Here is a 17629-nt window from a genome sequence, read left to right on the forward strand (position 1 = left end):
CAGATGGAAGACTCTGTCGTCCCAGCCTGTCATGATGGCTCACTTTAAAAGTAGAATCTTTCTACACACATGGCAGGCAGAACCTTCCATAGGAATGCTGTTTTCAGCAGTTATCCTGACTGCTAGAAATAGGCATTTAATTATCACATCATATTTTTTGCTGGAATCTGGCACGAAGGAATGCTCAAGAGCAAAACAACCACAGCCCTAAGGTGAGGCTGTCTATTCTGTTCCTGGAAGACATAAATGGGAAAGGGCGTTCTTTTGGAACCCTGAGCCGTTTCAGCTTCTAAGCTGCAGATTTATGCCAAATCAGTGTAAACTGTCCTCTCTATTCCACAAGCAAGGGAACTTAAGACCTGAGCTGAAATAGTAGTTGCAGTACAAATTTTCATACTTACAGCACCCCTGTTCATCAGAATTGTCACTGCAGTCCAAGTTGTGGTCACATTTCTTGTTTTTTCCAATGCATTGCCCACTAGCGCATCGGAACTGATCAGACAGACAAAGCACTGGAGGAGAGGAAAAGCAGATCAGCCATTATTTAGTGTCAGGAATTGTAATAGTCAAATGATATGCATTGTGATGAAAGAGACATTGGCACTGAAGAATCACAGTGCCATCCTAAACAGAGTTTGACCCATGGGGGGGACGTTGCATCACGTTTTCTTGGCAGACTTTGTTACGGGGTGGTTTGCCATTGCCTTCCCCAGTCATCTACACTTTATCCCCAGGAAACTGGGTGTCAGGCTATGGATGACAGGCTATGGCAGATAGATCCCTGTACCATTGCAACAAGAAATCCAGGCTCTTGGTTAAATGGCTTTATTCAGAAATCAGATCATTTCCACAGATGTCCATAGGGTTACTCAGAAGCCAGGTAAGCATCTAAGCAGCAAGAACAGGATTGACAGGAATGATAACATGTGGGAAAATTCTTCCTCTTAACACACACGTTTGCTCCTTCCCCCTCCCAACTGTAAAACAGAACTTGTCCTGAGAACGTCTCGCATATTTGTACTATCAAGTTGAGACACTGAGAAAGCAAAAGATCAAAGTTGAGACATAGCAGTGCATGGGAGTGAGCAGTATACAAGGTCAAAGGCGCTGAAAGTTTCTACAGTCTGTTAGATAAGGCACCTGTGAGAGAAGCCTGTGAAAGAAACAGTTATGGCAGTGGCAACATGGCATCAAGTTACAGCATGAAACATTGGTTCAGAACAACAGACTAGTATTAATTAGTGGCATGGATGACACAGACATGACACTGGGTACTCATTTTACCCACCTCAGAAGGATGGAAGGCTGAGTCAACCTTGAGCCAGCTACTTGAACCCGGCTTCTGTCGTGAGCAGAGCTTGGGCTGCAGTACTGCAGCTTACCACTCTGCACCACGTGGCTCTTGCCCATTGATTAGCAATGGGAATTTAATTTAATCTCTTATTTAACAGAGAAAATGCATTACTTGGGGGCAGAGCATGTGCAGTAATTGGTGCATTAGAAAATCAATGAAAGGAAACATTCCTAGTTGGAGTTATGGCTTTATTCTCTCCCCCAACCCGAACTGTGACTGCCATATGTTCAAGTGCTGCAGTACCTTCACAGTTCTTCTCATCAGAGCTGTCCTGGCAGTTGGCCTCCCCGTTGCACTGCAGGCCGCTGTCAATGCATTGCCCGCTCTCGCACTGGAACTGGGCTTCTGAGCACACAGGGCAGTTTTTCTCATCACTGTCGTCCTCACACTCTGTGAAGCCATCACAGCGCCAAACAACAGGAATGCAGTCAATCTCCCCTGTGAAGCAGGTGAACTGTTGCGGGGAACATGTTGGCGGTTCTGTATCAAAAAGATGGAGCCAAGGGCTGAGCAACTGTCTGAACAAGCAGCACATCTCTTCAGGAAGGGAGAACTCCTATTTTGCAAGAGGCCTTGTCTGAATGACACAAATCTGCAAGTTTATTGGATAGTGGCTGTTCACCGACAGACTCAGCTGCCTGCTGACTGGAGCTATTAACTGGATCGTCGACATGCAGATCTCACAATCTCTAACGTGTGTATTTCTAAATCAGAACTCAGTGGAGCCGAGCAAAGCCTTGAGCCATTGTTGAACTCTCCCTTCTCCAAACAGGGCGTAGCCCCGCAAACTCATTGCTGTTGCTTATGTCTCTTTGCCCTTTTGCATCTACATGCAACAGATAGTGCTTGCTTTTCATCTTGTTCCTGCTTTAAGGGGCATGGGTGTGTCAAATCTTCAGAAACAAAATGGCTGCCAAGTTTGTAATAGGCTACTGCAATTCAATAACTTGTTGGTAGTTTGGTATGTCCAAACTGGCTCCTCACTTTCAGAGCTGTGACCATTCTTCCAGAGGCTGGTCAATCCCCTAACGTAGTCTTTATCAATCTATGTACAATTGATCTGGTTTGGGTTTCTGCTTTTGCTATACCGAAGCCTGTACAAATTAAAACTGACACTGTGACTGATTTATTATCTCAGATATGTGAGGACCCAAGTCTCTTAGCATTAACATCAAGGTAGGGAAATTTTCACATGCATTTCAGAAAGAACAGCTCCCCACTCAATTCCTTTCCCAGTTCAGCAGACTCATTAATAATGAGTCCTTTCTCATGTCTTCAGTTTTCACAACTGCTGCCTTCAGTTCAATTTGGTTGTGTTCACAAAGAGAATTTAAATTCCAATTTTCTCTAGTAATTCTATACGAAAACATTAAAAGAGATATAAGGGGCAGCAGATAGACCCACTGTGACTCAAAGTCTAGTTATGTTCATACGACCATTGTATTTGCTCAGGAAGAATTCACTTTGCACCTTCTAGTCAATTACTGCTCTCTCAGCACAGCTCTTAACAAGGACGACAGTTACCACGGGCCTCATACAGGAGATTTCATTCCCGCCCCCAACCATTTTTGGCCTAGCACAATATCTAGGAAAAGCTCAGCTGGACTATGTTACTGTTTATTTCTGTGTTAAATTATCTTGTACACATCCTCGACCCTGACCTGGATGGTCCACGCTAGCCCAGTCTCCCTCAGCTCTCAGAAGTTTGGCAGGGTTGGCCCCGACTACTACTTGGATGGGAGACCACCAAGGAAGTCCAGGGTCATTATGCAAAGGCAGGCAATGGCAAAGGCAAACCACCTCTGTTCATCTCCTCTTGCCTTGAAAACTCTTTGGGGTCACATAAGTTTGCTGCAACTTGACTACCACAAGTTAACAAAAATCTCACAAGGAATTCACACAGTCAACCTCCCCCCGACCCTCTATTCCAGACTGGACTGAGAAAGTTCACACTCAGAGACACAAAGGAAACACCAAAGTGCTCTAAAAATACGTTCTAGCCTCAGACAGAAGCAGGCATGTGCCTGGCCTCTGGCTCTAATCTCTTTACCACAGGCAAGAAAAGACATCAGGGGTGATAAGTGGGAGCTGTCATCTCCTTCCTTCCCTTCTATGTGGAATTCTCTCCCACCCTACTGAGCCTTAACTATGACTTAGTGATATACCTGTCACAGCCCCTTGAATCCTCAAAGGGGTCTGGAACGAGAGCAAAAACAAAACATGTGTGGAATCCTCACCTCCTAGGATAAACAGAATCACCACCAGTTCCTTTTAACTAACCCTTAGCTTAGACACCGCGCAGCCAACTCTCCCACCTTTCTGGATGTCAATCAGAAGTCAGCCCTGCAAGGTAAGATGCGTGCAGGCGGAGTTCCGCAAAAACAGTTATTTGGTGGCTGTAGCCAAATAGGTCAAAGTACTGGATTTAGACTGAAGTCCCAAAATCCAGATAGCACCACAGAAATATAATGAATAAAGTTTAGTAAGAAGCATGCAAAAGGTTACAAATATAGAAACTGTACAAGACAGGAAAGAAAATAATAAAACTAAGTAACTATTCTAAAATACTGTATAGGCTTTGGTCCCTTGACACAAATGTTACCTTATCAGGCTAGAAGCACAAAAGCCCAAGCAGAACTACAGAGTCCAAAATCCATAGAGGAGTCTTGGACCGACACTTAACCTGGTAGTTCAGTCCAGAGCACAGAGTGGTAAGTGGCAGGTATACCACCAGCAGCAAACAACAGCCCAAACTAGAACAAAGACCCTTGCTTTATGCATGGCCTGATTCTGCTCGACCAGGTAATGGGTGTGTGTTGCTATGTGACCACATTCCTCTGCAGCTGGAACCCTCACCCACGGTTCCTCATGCAATGGAATGTGAGTGCAAAACTCCCTCCTGGTCTCTGGCCTTGAAGCTCTCTGATCCCATGACTTCACCTGCCCCTCTGTATCTCTGTTCCATCTCATCCTTTATCTCTCTGGGAGCTGCAGTCTGAGGGACTGGAATTTTCCAGAGATGGGCCTTCTGTTTTCTAACTGGGCTCCTGTCACAGCTGGCTGAGGCCCAGAGAAGCTCTCTATAGGCTGCCACCACTCTGGTACAGGTTTCCTCAGAAGGGCCCAGAGCACCCAACCAACCCCATCAGTTTACTTTGTGCCAGTAGGATTGATTTATTATGTGACTGAATGAGGTGTGAGGACCCAGGCAGAATAATAAAGAACTGAATTAAAAAGGTTTATTAGCAAGAGGCGTTGCCAAGTTTGATTAGCAATCAAACTTGGCAAAGTAAAGAGAATAGCAAAGGCTGGTGAACAAACAAACTCGAACACCCTAATGCATCTAACTAGACTGTTCTTAACTGTCTCCTGGCAATTGGCTTCCAGCTCTCTCACCCCTTCTGGACAAGGGATCCCTCCGTCTGCTGCAGCCTCTCCTCTGCTCTGCTCCCTAGGAATGAACCCCTCCCACTGTGGTGAGGCCTTTTATCCCTTCTCTCAGGTACCATCTCCCTACTTTCCTATTGGTGCAATTTTCCCCTCAGAATCCCCTCTTACCCAATCACAGGGGCCAAAGGGAACCTGGGAAATGTAGGCTCTCCAGTCACTTTAGTGTTGGCTTCCCCAGAGCCACTAGGCCTCACTAGGCCCAGGCTCATAACAGCCCCAAAGCCTGAACCAAAAATTTGAGAAGCCAAGAAATGGACTAAGAGAGGCCAGTTTCTTGACCATACGAGCCTGAACTTTGTACGTCTTTCTTGGCCGGTCATGTACATTTTTATCCTAGCCTACATTTTTATCCCACCAAGGAGGTCAGGGCAGCACACATCATTCCCTCATCCCCATTTTTCTCACAATAACCCTCTGAAATAGGAAAGAGCTGAAAGTGAGTGGCCTGAGCTACGTCACCCAACAAGCTTCTGGCAGAGGGAACTTGAAACTGGGTCTCCTAGCTCAACACTGCAACCATTACACTATACTGCCTCTCTCCCCCTGCTCTGACATTAGCCTTACCTCCGCAGGAAAGTTCATCCTGAAGCAGGACTAAATGCACTGGGCAGGAACATCGTGTGGTCCCATCACCTTTCACAATACAAATGTGTGAACAGCCACCGTTATCTTGGGAGCACGGGTGCTGCCCTGCAAAGCGACACAAGAAGGGGCGGGGGGGGGGGGAGGGATGCATTGAAACCATTGTCACAAAAGACAGGAAAGGCCCACCCACCAAAACTGTGGGGATCTGGGGAAACCCTGGGCCTCCTCTGAAGTACAGACAAGCAGATTCACTTTTGGGTATGCTTCATTATTTTTCTGCAACTTAGTTCTGCTTTGGCTGCCTCCTGCCAAGAAAGGAGAATTTTGGAAAGTTGATAACTAATTTTGGGCAAGAAAAAAGTTTATTGAGGGAGGAGGCTTACAAATATATTTTTTTAATTAAAAATTTGCCTCCCTGAAAGAAAAATATGTTTCATTGCCTTTCCACAGAAGTGACTCAGTAGGGCAGTCAAGCATAAATAAAACAGCATTCCTGGCCGGGGCCCGGGAAGAGAGTCTTATTAACAAAATAAGTAAGTGCTGCTCTCAGTCATTTGAAATTAGAAACTTGTAAATTGGTCAGGTGACATACAGTTTCTCCATATTATAGTTTTCTTTATTGTATTCCCTCCCTGCCCATATTCCTTCTTCAGCCCAAGGCAACAAAACTGCCACCACTACATGCAGCGGTGCGTAACTTTGGCAGGGATGCGCCATATAGGCTGGGCCTAAGGAACTGAAGAAGTGTGACGGGCAAGTCTCTCTTGAACCAGCATGCAGACAGGGGCCCATTTAGGCTAAACCTGAACGCCCCTGAATACAAATGCCAGGAGTCATCCCGTTTCCCTTCTCCATCAGGCTCCATGGTACTTACTGTACTCCTGCATGTTGAGTTCTTTAACAGCATGAATGTCGCTGAGCTGAGCTATACGAGCCTGAACTTTTGTACGTCCTTCTTGGCCGGTCATGTCAATTTTTTCAATCATTTGTTGATGCCTGTCAATCCAGTAGAGCCAGTTTTCAAACACAGTCAGTCCTACAGGTTGCAAGATGTTGGAATCTTCTAAAACAATCCGATTAGCACCTGTAAACGTGGAATAAACACATGGCCAGGATATTTTACAAGAACTTATTTCACATTCATTTTTTATACTTGGGTACTTAGCTGAAAGCTGCTCCCAAGTTGCACTTTCCAGAGCTCACTTTAATATCAAACTCCCATATATATATATCGAACTCAGTCCAAGCTCTTCTCACGACCTGAGTTCGATCCCGGTGGAAGCTGGGTTCAGGTAGCTAGCTCAAGGTTGACTCAGCCTTCCATCCTTCTGAGGTCGGTAAAATGAGTACCCAGTTTCCTTGGGGTAAAGTGTAGATGACTGGGGAAGGCAATGGCAAACCACCCCATAAAAAAAGTCTGCCAAGAAAACATTGTGATGTGATGTCCCCGCATGGGTCAGTAATGACTCGGTGCTTGCACAGGGAACTACCTTTACCTTTTTTACTTAGCTGAAAGCTGCTCCCAAGTTGCACTTTCGAGAGCTCACTTTAATATCAAACTCCCATACACTGTTCAGGACCACTCACCAATCATGGTCTTTCCAGGTAAGGGCAGGCAGTGGCTCTCCAGTTTTTCAAATTGCCTGTGACCTGATCTTTTTAATGGGAGATGCTGAGGATTGAACCTGGAGCCTTCTACATGCCAAGCAGATGTTCTGTCACTAAGCCATGGCTCCTCCCCTACGTAGCATCAGTTTTTATGTTAAAGGATGTTGTGCTGTTTTGATGCTGGATTCTGTTTTAACAGGTGCATTAAATTAGATGTGGAGGGATACTAAGGGTTTGTTTTCTAATATCTCAAAGCAACAAAAACCCAGTGAGAGAAATAACCAGAAACAATAAAAACAGCAGCCTTCTATATCCCCCCAAATTGTGCCACATGGGTCACTGGACCCCCAGAAGCATCACGCAGGTCAAAAGGGGGAGGGTACTGCAGTGAAGGAAAAGTTGCCCTCTGTCTCTTCTCTGAGTGAAAGAGCCTACTCAGAGTGGAAAAGCAGATTAGGACCAGGGGCATTCTTAGTGATTCTGGGCCCCTGAGTAAAACTCAAGGATGGCACCCAGAATCAATGAGCTGTACAGTGGTCGTACCCCGCCCCCACTGCCCTACAGTTTGTCCCCCTCTGCAGGGCCTAAGTATTAGGCAATGCAGGGGAGTAGCAGGAGGGACTTCAGGGTAGTGCTTGGGGTACCTGGCTGCGGGGTGGTGGGTGCTCCAAGAGACCCCCGCCCCCAGCACCCCAGATGTCTTGTGGCTAAAATTATCCCAATCAGGATCCAAACCAAAATACACAGGTGCTAATAATGGTTCTATTTGGCACAGTTTATTTTCAAAAGATTGCAAGCATTTAGTATCAGACATTAAGTATATTTTGAATAACCACAGCAAGTCAGGCAGAGTTTATTTTAGTGCTCAGGAAACTGGCAGAACACAGTCTGCTGTAAGCAGCAGGCTCACTTGCTCTTTCTAATATCTAGCTCTACTCTTAAGTCTTGGCAATAAAGGACTGAAGCAACTCACTTCATTTGGTAAAAAGATTGGCATTTGCCTATTTAATTTTAATCCTCTAAAGGGGAGGCTATACCTAATCATTTCCCTTGTAATTTTTAAATCACAACTGCAGCTTAATATTTAAATTGCAAACACAGATAAATACTTTAACTTTGTGACTGAAGTACAAGCAGAGAGAAACAGCACATAGATTCTTCTTTTTGAAAACTAGGCACAAGCAGACGTAACCAGCAAGCATTGAGTTTTGCATCTGCAGGGAATGTTCCTGCCATAATTCCCAAGCATCCCTGGACACAAATCAATACCCAAATTAAAGGAATTGGACTTGCAAAGATACCACATAAACAGCTGTTAAGAACAAAATATTCAGCACACTCAAAAATATTATCAATTTAAAGAATAAGAACAGACTGGAGCGGAATAAAGAATGCACATTCTTTCCTTATAAGTTATGGAAATATTTGTTTTTGAAAAGGAGAGTGAAAAGAAAGCTACCAGAAAAGTACAGAAGGTTTACTCTACCTGAGAGGTCGCTGCTCTCAATTCTCCGTAGGTCAGAATCTGCCCAGAAGAGTTTCCCTAACTGGCCATCAATGGCCAGGGCTACAGGCTTGTTCAGCCCACTGGAGAAGAGGACCTCACGTTCTGTCCCATCTAAAGCTGCTCTTTCGATTTTAGGGGACCTCTCCTGGAGGTTGGTGAAATACATGTACCTGTTAAGCAAAAAATCAAAGAGCAAATTAAATGTATTTTCTAAACATTTTCCCTTCCTCTCCTCCCACTGAGCCTAAAAGATTTCATATCTTTGTGATTTTTGATACAGCTCAGAATAATTCCAGTAAAGGGTCATTTAGTGCCAACTGTAGTGGCCACTGTGGTACTACTAAAGTGACGGGTGTACATGTTACCCAATCCCTACAGGGACAGTGGGCATGTAATGCAAAAAATATAGTTTCTGTCTGCTGTGGAGTGGAAGGCAGAAAATAGCTGCCCTGTGAACCAAACAGAGAAGTTGGATAACCTTCCCTTTTTGGAAACCATAAGATATTTCAATACAATAGCCAGGGCATAGGTAAAAGAATTAACTCCTGTATCTCCTGTTTAAGTTTTAAGCCTAGACCATTTCCCGGAAAGCCAAGTTTGCATTGAGCGTAAGTTCTATTACCTCATCAGGCAGGTCAACTAATAAAGAATGTAATCCTCATAAATTTAGAAATATGTGTTCTAGGGTCAATGTTGCAAACCCAGGATTGGGGTTAATAACTGCACAAATTACCATCCTGAACTTGCGCACCCCGACAGACTCATTTAAATCTCGAGCCTAATATGGGTCATCTTCCGCATCTCCTTAAACACTAAAGAAAATTCTCAAATGAAATCCTGGTCTAGGTTCTGATTACGGTGCTCCTTGCACCGCTCCTTTTCCAATCAGTGTTAGCAGCTCCAACACTAGTTGTGGTGATGAGTGCATTGCCTTACTAGGAAAACCTCAGAAACTCTCAACTCAGTTTTATAACCAGTGGAAAAAACTATTTCCAAGTCCTAATCATCAGTACAGATACAGAGGTTATCGAGGGCTTATACTACATAGAAATTGGATGCTTTTACTGCTGCAAACTAACACGGCAAACTGACTACACACCAAAAGGAGATGTTTACATTTACTAGCAAAGGAATGTTTTGGTTGCCTCCCCCCTAATTGCATCTTGTCCCTCCTCTCCTTCTCTCCCCTCTCCCCACTCCTCTTCTGTATTTGACCAGTTTGTATCATGCATCTGACGAAGAGGACTGTGATTCTCGAAAGCTTATGCTGCAATAAAATTGGTTAGTCTTAAAGGTGCTACTGGACTCTTTTTGATTTTGCTACTACAGACCAACACGGCTAACTCCTCTGAGTACAGATAGACCCTCCCTTGCAATGATGTTCAGTGAATCTGTTTCCAACCACTGTGTTCAGTGACAACCACTGTGGCCATCTATCCTAAACAGAATTGTTTCAGCAGTGCACCTCTGGCATCAGAAGCTGGGTTCCCTTGTTGCTGCTCATGTGAGTTCGTATGTCTCTGATATTGCCCCTGTTCAGTCACGGTAGACCAACTGTGAGAATATTGGTGGTAATGCTGGTATCAATAATGCCTTTCCATAGGACCTGTGGGTCTGTGAGCATGAAATAACGGACTGGACTTTGGTTAGACACAAGTCTACCCCTTGAAGGGTATCTCCTCTATCCTGACTCCAGGATTCTACAGGTGAGGCAGGAACCAATAGCCCCGCACGCCTCTTGGGAGCTACTGCCGATGTCAGTGCTCTTGTGGAATCAGCCACATTCTGACTAGCGTTAAATTGCTGCTCGGAGGTCTGATCGCCTCCTCCTGGATAACTTTAGCAAATACCCTGGATTCTCGGGTGATTGCTCATTGTAAGTGGCCTCTTCTATCAGGCAGACTTCACAATAGTGGTGTAATTTGCTATCCTCAAGTTGACGAAGCATACCACTTCCTACCCATGTACCAATCATCTTTGCCTTCTATCAGTGGGTATAAAATAAGGTCCTTGCCCTTGCTCTGTATGTACCTCCTCCGTAACTCATGAGGAAAGTGGAGGACACACAGAAGGGGAGCATAAATATACTCCTCTCTCTCATAGAGTCCCTCAGTCTTATTAAAGTAAATGGGACTGGAGTTGGTTTCTCAAGCAAGGTGGACACTATATCCAGAAAAAACCCTTCAGTCATGGGGAAGGCGATGTATAAGTACAGATCAGTGCCTCACCCAGAGGGGTGAACTAGTTAGTGTTATTATCCCCACAATACAGCTGGGGATGAAAGGAGTGGCTTACCCAAGGCCACCTACTGAGCTCATGGCAGTAGTGGGATTCGAACCAGTAGAGTGCTGATTTGCAGCTGAGCCCCTTAACCACTGTGCTACAGCAGCTCTCGTATTATATGTTGACATTTAAGGATTTTACATCCTCAGGTTTTTTGCTCCGCGTACAGGCAGAGCTCATCTGTGGGGAAGAGAAAAATGTTCTGTTTCCAACAGCTATGCCAGCAGGGAGCCAGAAGGGATACCTTGGGCTCCTTTTAATTGCTGATTTGGGTATCAAATGAGGTCAGGTGTGCAGAGCCTGATGCTCAAAACACGGATCCAATCGACTGGAAGCATCTCTCATGGTTCCCAGGAAGGAACCCCCGTATGGCATTACTCCCTTGGATGCACTGGGTCTAAATGGGGATGTATAATCACGCCTTTCTCTCCAGACAAATAACAATAATTTTGAGTGAGGCAAGGGAGTTTGAGGGGTTTCAATCTCCTCCACTGCTAGCATTTCAAGATCAAAGCTAGCCTCTGTCTAGGGCTTTCCCCCCTTCTTGAAGTGTTTTGATTTTGATTCTACCTCTTACCTAAGAGGCTCTGGGGCGTTACACGCAGCCTCTCTCGACTCCAAAGATCTCAACTGATCGACTGTTGGATCCAGGGGATGGAGTCAAGGAGCGGACCCTGCTGGATGGTTCTGATAGGCCCTTCGGAAAGGGCCTGTCGGGATCAATGGGAGACTGTCGGATCTATATGTTTAGCACACTTGGCGAGTGCAGAGGTATTTGCTGTTGGGCTAGTTGATGTTGACAATGCCCGCTCCCACAATAAAGCCTTTAGCCTAGTAGCTCGTTCAGCTCTGCCTTGGAGGAATTCACATTGTGGCTTTCCCCAGGCAAACAAAGCAGAGCGACTGTCTGTCCATCCTTGTTATTTTATTGCACACTGGGTGCATTTATAGAACAGCTTTATCAGCGATGAGCAAGTTAGAAACTTTGCTCTCTCTCTCCTTCCATCCCTCCACCAGAGGGAAAACAGCTCTCAATATAAGAGAGGCTCCTACCGACAATCCTCGCCAGTTTTGTCGCACACTGGATGCGTTTAGTAGGGTTTTATCAGCCAAGCAAGTTAGAGACTTTGCTCTGACTCTCCTTCTGTCTCTCCACAGAAGGGAAAAAAAACAGTGATGATGGAGCTCACAGAGCAGAAGCTCCTACCAACTACCCTCGTCATCTTGCTGCACACTGGGGGCATTTTTATTTAAATAGAGTTTCATCAACCATGAGCAAGTTAGAGGCTCCACTCTCTTTCCATTTCTATTCCTCTATAGAAGGGGATCGATGATGGCGGAACTCTTGAATATAGAAGCTCCTACCAACAATCCTCATAATCGTTTGTTGTACACTGGGTGCATTTTTTTTTAAAGCAGGGCTGTATCAGCCATGAGCGAGTTATTTTGCCCTCTTTCTCCCTTCCGTCTCTTTACAGAAGGAGATCAGTGACTCGCAAAAAAAGGAGAAGCTGAGAAGCAAAATGGCGACAGACGGGTAGTATGCAGGCTTGTGTGCTCCCACGCTGGCTGTTTCTGTGAAGGCAGGTTTATGAAAATAAACCCCAAGCCCGTCTCTTAATGATAGGAGACGTATCAGCTAGGTGTGCAGAGGAATATCAGAGGATTTTTGAGTCCTTTTAATTGGGGGCTTAATGATCTTCTGTTTCCTCCAATGCGACAACATCAAGCAAGAAATAGTTTCATGCCAGCGGATGCTGAGTAAGTCTGCCTTGCATATATCTTATTATTTTTCTCTTCTGGATCTTGAACTTGCTAGGACCTTATTTCTTTTTTCTTTAAAGTTATTTGTTCCCCACCCTCCTTCAAGAGACTGTGAAGTTTTATTTTGTATCCTGTATCTGTTCTCAGGACGAAAGCTACTTCAATTCTGGAAAACTACAAAGATGTCTGCTAATTTGTTTAGCATTGACGAATTTACTGACTGAGATATAAAATAATTGGGATTTCCTCTCTGATTGGCAAGTTACTGATAAATAAGAACTCAGTCTGGGGACTCAGCCAGTATTTTACTGTGCTCTTCTAATTGTTGGGAATTTTGCCAGATCTTTTCCGTCCTTTCTTCTTTCACTTTGGGCTTGCTTTACTAAACTTTTTTTTTTTAAGAAGGACTACAACAGTGTTTTTGTCAACAATCAATTGATTTTAGCAAATTACATTATTTGGCTAATCTGGACTGTAAATCACCTAAAGGGAAGGATTTAAAACTCTTTCCATCCTTTTATAATAAATTTGTGGACATAAATTAAAAAAAGGGGGGCGGGAAATATGGTGGATTTCGGAACTGTGTAGTTTCATCATCTATCACCACCTGCTGGACTAAAAATGGTTGCAGTCATGAATCAGCTTTAAGAAGAAATTATACAAAGGATCTCTTCCTCCAAGAAACTGGAAAGTTTGCTAAGCAAGTAAAGCAAGATTATGGAAATATTTGGGCCAACATGTGTCAAGGGAAGAAAGTTATGCCAAAACTAAATTCACAAGACAATGAACCAGCACTGTTATCTCAGCAAGCTGATCAAGCCATGGAAGGAGTTCCTGAAGATCATAATTATGGATCTGAACTTAAGAAACAGTGGGAGAATACTACTGATGTGGGAAAGGGAACTGAATTTCGATATTCATTACAAGCAGACTTGGAATTCAGAAAAAAACAATCTAGGCTTCCATGAAAACTCTGTGAAGATCAATGGTGATTTTGACCCATGAGGTTTCTCCCCACCGAGATTCCAAGGATTACAGACGTAAAGGAGATACTGAAGGCATACATTCTCTTATACACAATTAGGGTTGACTATCTTGCAAAATTGCCATCAATTTACTTGATATATAATAAGCAAGGTATGCTACAAAGTAAAGTCTTAGAATTGGTATTTATAACAAATAAAAAAATAGGTTAAGAGGTAAACAAATTAATTAAAATAGCAATTTATGAGGCTAATAGCTTCCTAGAACGAGTAAATGTTGGAACCAAAATTTCTGGTATTCCCCCCAGAGATGGAGTATATATCCAAAGGTCACTCTTGGGTAATTTACTAAGATCCAACTTATTTTTGATGGAATGGGAAACTCTTAGTTGCCAGTTTATTTACATATCTTCTTAAATTGTCAATTTCCCTCCTTTTTCTTTTAATTTTTAGTTTTCTTTTCCTTCTGTAACATTGTTTTTCTTTATGAAATACCATTTTCTTAGTAATTTTTTATTATATGGTGTGCAAAATTGTCATCAATTGCCTCACATGTAATAACTAAAATAATATTAAAATAGCAACTTATGATATTAAAAGCTTTCTAGAATGAGCAAATGCTAGTATTAAATACGGGGAATCTTCTCTTTATATAAATGTAAAATTTAAAAGAATTTTTCCCTTCTCTGTTGGAATATTATTTCTCTTTTTGTGAAATTCCATGTTTCTTAGTAGTTCCTTATTACTTTGTGTGCTAATGGATTAACATATTAAATAAATAACAGCTAATTCTTTTACTGAAGATTAAATTAGTTTGCTAACTGTAGATAGATAACCAAATAAAATGAATTAACTCACTGTTGACAGAAGGAAAAAGAATTATTGTTGTTGTTATTATTGTTATTGTTGTTGCTGTTATTTCTTAGTAGTCTTTATATTTGATTACTTATATACTTGCCTGGAGTAACTGTTAAGTTTTGCTTTGTTTTTAAGTAATATGAATTTAATGTGGATAAATACTATATAAGTATTAATAGTTTCATTTATGCAGGATTCTCAACAATAGGTGGAAGTATAATCTGTATCTGCTTGGAATTAAGGAAGGGATGTGAAAGAAAAATAGTTCATATATTTTATTTATATTTTGTAGGCACTGCAATGTATTGTTATTATTATTCTATGTATTTCATAGCATAAATCTGTTAAGATTTCATAGATTTCATAGATTTAACAGATTTCATAAATCTGTTAGATTTATTTAATAGCTTTCTGTATAAGGTTCTATGCACTATCAATTGTTTTTTTTCTATTTCTTAAATACTTTTTTTTTTTAATAAAAAAAGGAGAAGCTCTCACCGGTGATCCTAACTGGTCGGCGGTAAGAAGGAACTGAGGGTGAGGGGGGCTCGCTCTCCCAGAGCATGGGCATCTTCGGCAGGAAATCGCTGCACAGGTGCTCTGGGAGGAGAACGCCCCCTCTAGAGGAGAAAAAAGCTGTAAAATCCATCCAGTCAGCAGGCCTGTGCGTGCGCAGTCCCATGTGGGACTGCACAGAAGACCGACAATGAAAGTTTAATTTTAAAAACAATTTTATTTTATCATTCTGAAATTGTTTTACCATGAGAGTCCTTTTTTCAATTTTTCAACTTTAGGTGTCAAGGAAGAAAAACACCAGAACCCCCACTCCCTCTGAATTTTTTAAAGAGCTGTTTCCTTCATATACTGGAAATCCATTCTGGTAAGTCACTGCCTTAAACCGAATCTGGTATTTAGATCAGAACTGAAATTTCATTTTCTTGGTTCTGACTACCATTCCATCTAAATTCTTAGAATGTTTGCAATCTTGGAAGAATTACATAAAAAATGTATTTGCATAATTTATTTTGATAAATTATTTGGTTTCTATTGGTACAGAATTGTACCGATTGGTACAGAATTTGGTTTCTGTTTAGTTTGGGGGGCAATTTTACACAGAGTACTTTTTGCATCCTGTTTTCTAAAGCAAACAGGGCAGAAATTCACAACCCACAACTCAGGGGCTGCAACTTTGTGATTTTAAAAATTTCATTGACTCATAAAGCCTCCTCTCCCACTAGTGTTGGTCACGTGCGAGACAGCCCCCTTTTCCAATGTAGCAAGCTGAGTGTGCTGCCTGGAGGCTTCTGTCTTTTTGTATTTTCAAAACAATACAGGGAGACCTCCTGTATTTCCCCTGCCGTCATTCCTGGAAAACTGAGAGAGCTCTGCATTTGCATTAGTCACAGGGCTGCAAGCAAGCAGAGCTTCCATTCTGTCCTTAGAAAGGACTCACCCGCCTCTCCCACACCCCCACTCCGCTCCCAGGGGTTTCCAGACCCCAGTCTGAGAAATGTTGATATACAGCAAAAGCAAAATAGTTTGCAAAATTCTTACAGGTAGCAGAACTCAGCTTGCATCATCAGAGATATCAGTGTTGCCTTGATGAAGAAATATGGTGTATTATTTTAAACAGGGAACAAACACAGCTCTGCTGATCTCATCCAGAAGACAGCAGTTAAGGAGAAGACAGAACAAGAACACACAAAAGAGAGTTCCATCTATTTTGAACAAGTTCAGAAAGCAAAATAGGAGTATCAGAAGTGCCTTACAGGGCACTTTCCAAGGAGCATTCCACCTACCCTTTCTCTGGGTTCACCACAATAGCCCTGGGCCTATCCTGATCACCTCTCAGCACCACTCCTATAGGTCTCCCATCCAGGCGAGTCACATTGATCACATTTGTGGCTTCACAAGTCCAATAAACGTAGCGGCTGTAAATGTCAATGCTCAAGTCGTAGGGCTGGATGTCAAGGTTCTGATTTGGAACTGGACTCATCACCACCGTAAAGCTCTAGAGATGAGACAGATTCAGGCAAACAGAAGAAAATTATAAGATGGCCAATGAATGTGCAACACAGAGTTTTGTGGAGCTTAAATTATGTCTTCAAAATAATTAGGAAATGCAGAGCTTTTGTACCATCTATAAAAAATCCTGAAACAGGAAAAATTAGCAAGCAGTTACTTCTTCATTTTCATGCTCCTGTCATAATGTCCAAAAAGGGAGCTTGCCTAGGTCCCTTGTAGTCACAGCTGTGTGCTAATCCAACATTGGGGGCCAATTCATCTACCTATATCTAAGCACCATTTTGGGTCATGCAAGAAGTGCTGATCACTCTTATTTCCTATTTCAGTGCAAGTTGTATGCAGCCCTGCTTTAAAAAAAAAATTCTCAAAGCGAACACACAGCGCAAAACTTACGTGAGCAAAGAGAGGTCTTTAATTTAAGCTTGGCTACCTGGGATTTTCTGATCAAAACACAGTATCGTCCCTGAACACTGAAGTATTGGAAGGAAATTCAATACGCATATTCAGGAAGCAGTTCAAACTTTCAAAACTCCAAATATCATTTTGACCTCTGTGCTCATTTTGAAGGCTTGGAAAGATAAGTTAGGTCGTATTTAAAGCAAGGCTTCCTGAATGTTGTGTTTGACTACCTATAATGGGTGCATATTTACAGTTCTATAACATTCATGCATCTTGACTCATCTCTAAAGCACCATATTTTGGGTGGAGGGGGGAGCTGCAGAGCCACACTTAACGTGAGAAAAACGGCAGACTCAAAATCTAGTCAAACCACCTTCACAAAACTGAAGTGGTTTCTGTTACTTATCTTCAACAAAATGTTTAAACCCTGAGTTGCGCTCCACAGAGCCCTCCTCCTCCTCCTCCTCCTCTCCCTCCCTCCCTCCCAGTTTCTCAACAAAACAAAGCAGTCCTTGCAGATACCTGACCACCATCCTCCTGTGACTTCCGAATAATGTTCTGCCGAGAGTCAATCCAGTACAGCTGTTTCTCCAGGGGGTCGTAGTCAATGGCCCGGACGTTCCTGAGACTGTGGATGGGAAGAATGATATCTGGGCTCTGCTGCTCATCGATCACCATGCGGTTGATGGCATTTTTCTGACTGAAAAGCAGGAAACTTGTAGGGGCTTTAATATAAGGAGAGAGAGAGAGAAACAGAGAAGATGGTTATCTTTATGATAAAGGTTTGAAACATTTTGAACTAAATGCTGCCTA

At 42.8% G+C, this 17629-nt stretch overlaps 1 protein-coding gene across 1 annotated transcript in view; it reads right to left on the reverse strand.

The window, feature by feature from the left end:
- Window positions 1-17629, reverse strand: part of LRP6 (LDL receptor related protein 6) — a 146539-nt gene that overhangs the window by 10774 nt on the left and 118136 nt on the right. Inside the window, exons 13-19 of the mRNA XM_055000293.1 lie at window positions 17339-17541; window positions 16192-16403; window positions 8484-8674; window positions 6264-6473; window positions 5369-5494; window positions 1598-1834; window positions 402-512 (exon numbers count right to left, since the gene is read on the reverse strand). Coding sequence (XP_054856268.1) covers window positions 402-512; window positions 1598-1834; window positions 5369-5494; window positions 6264-6473; window positions 8484-8674; window positions 16192-16403; window positions 17339-17541 — 1290 coding nt within the window. The remainder of the gene's footprint in view (window positions 1-401; window positions 513-1597; window positions 1835-5368; window positions 5495-6263; window positions 6474-8483; window positions 8675-16191; window positions 16404-17338; window positions 17542-17629) is intronic.

The sequence above is a fragment of the Eublepharis macularius genome, chromosome 16 (genome assembly GCF_028583425.1).
Source record: "Eublepharis macularius isolate TG4126 chromosome 16, MPM_Emac_v1.0, whole genome shotgun sequence".
NCBI lineage: Eukaryota > Metazoa > Chordata > Lepidosauria > Squamata > Eublepharidae > Eublepharis > Eublepharis macularius.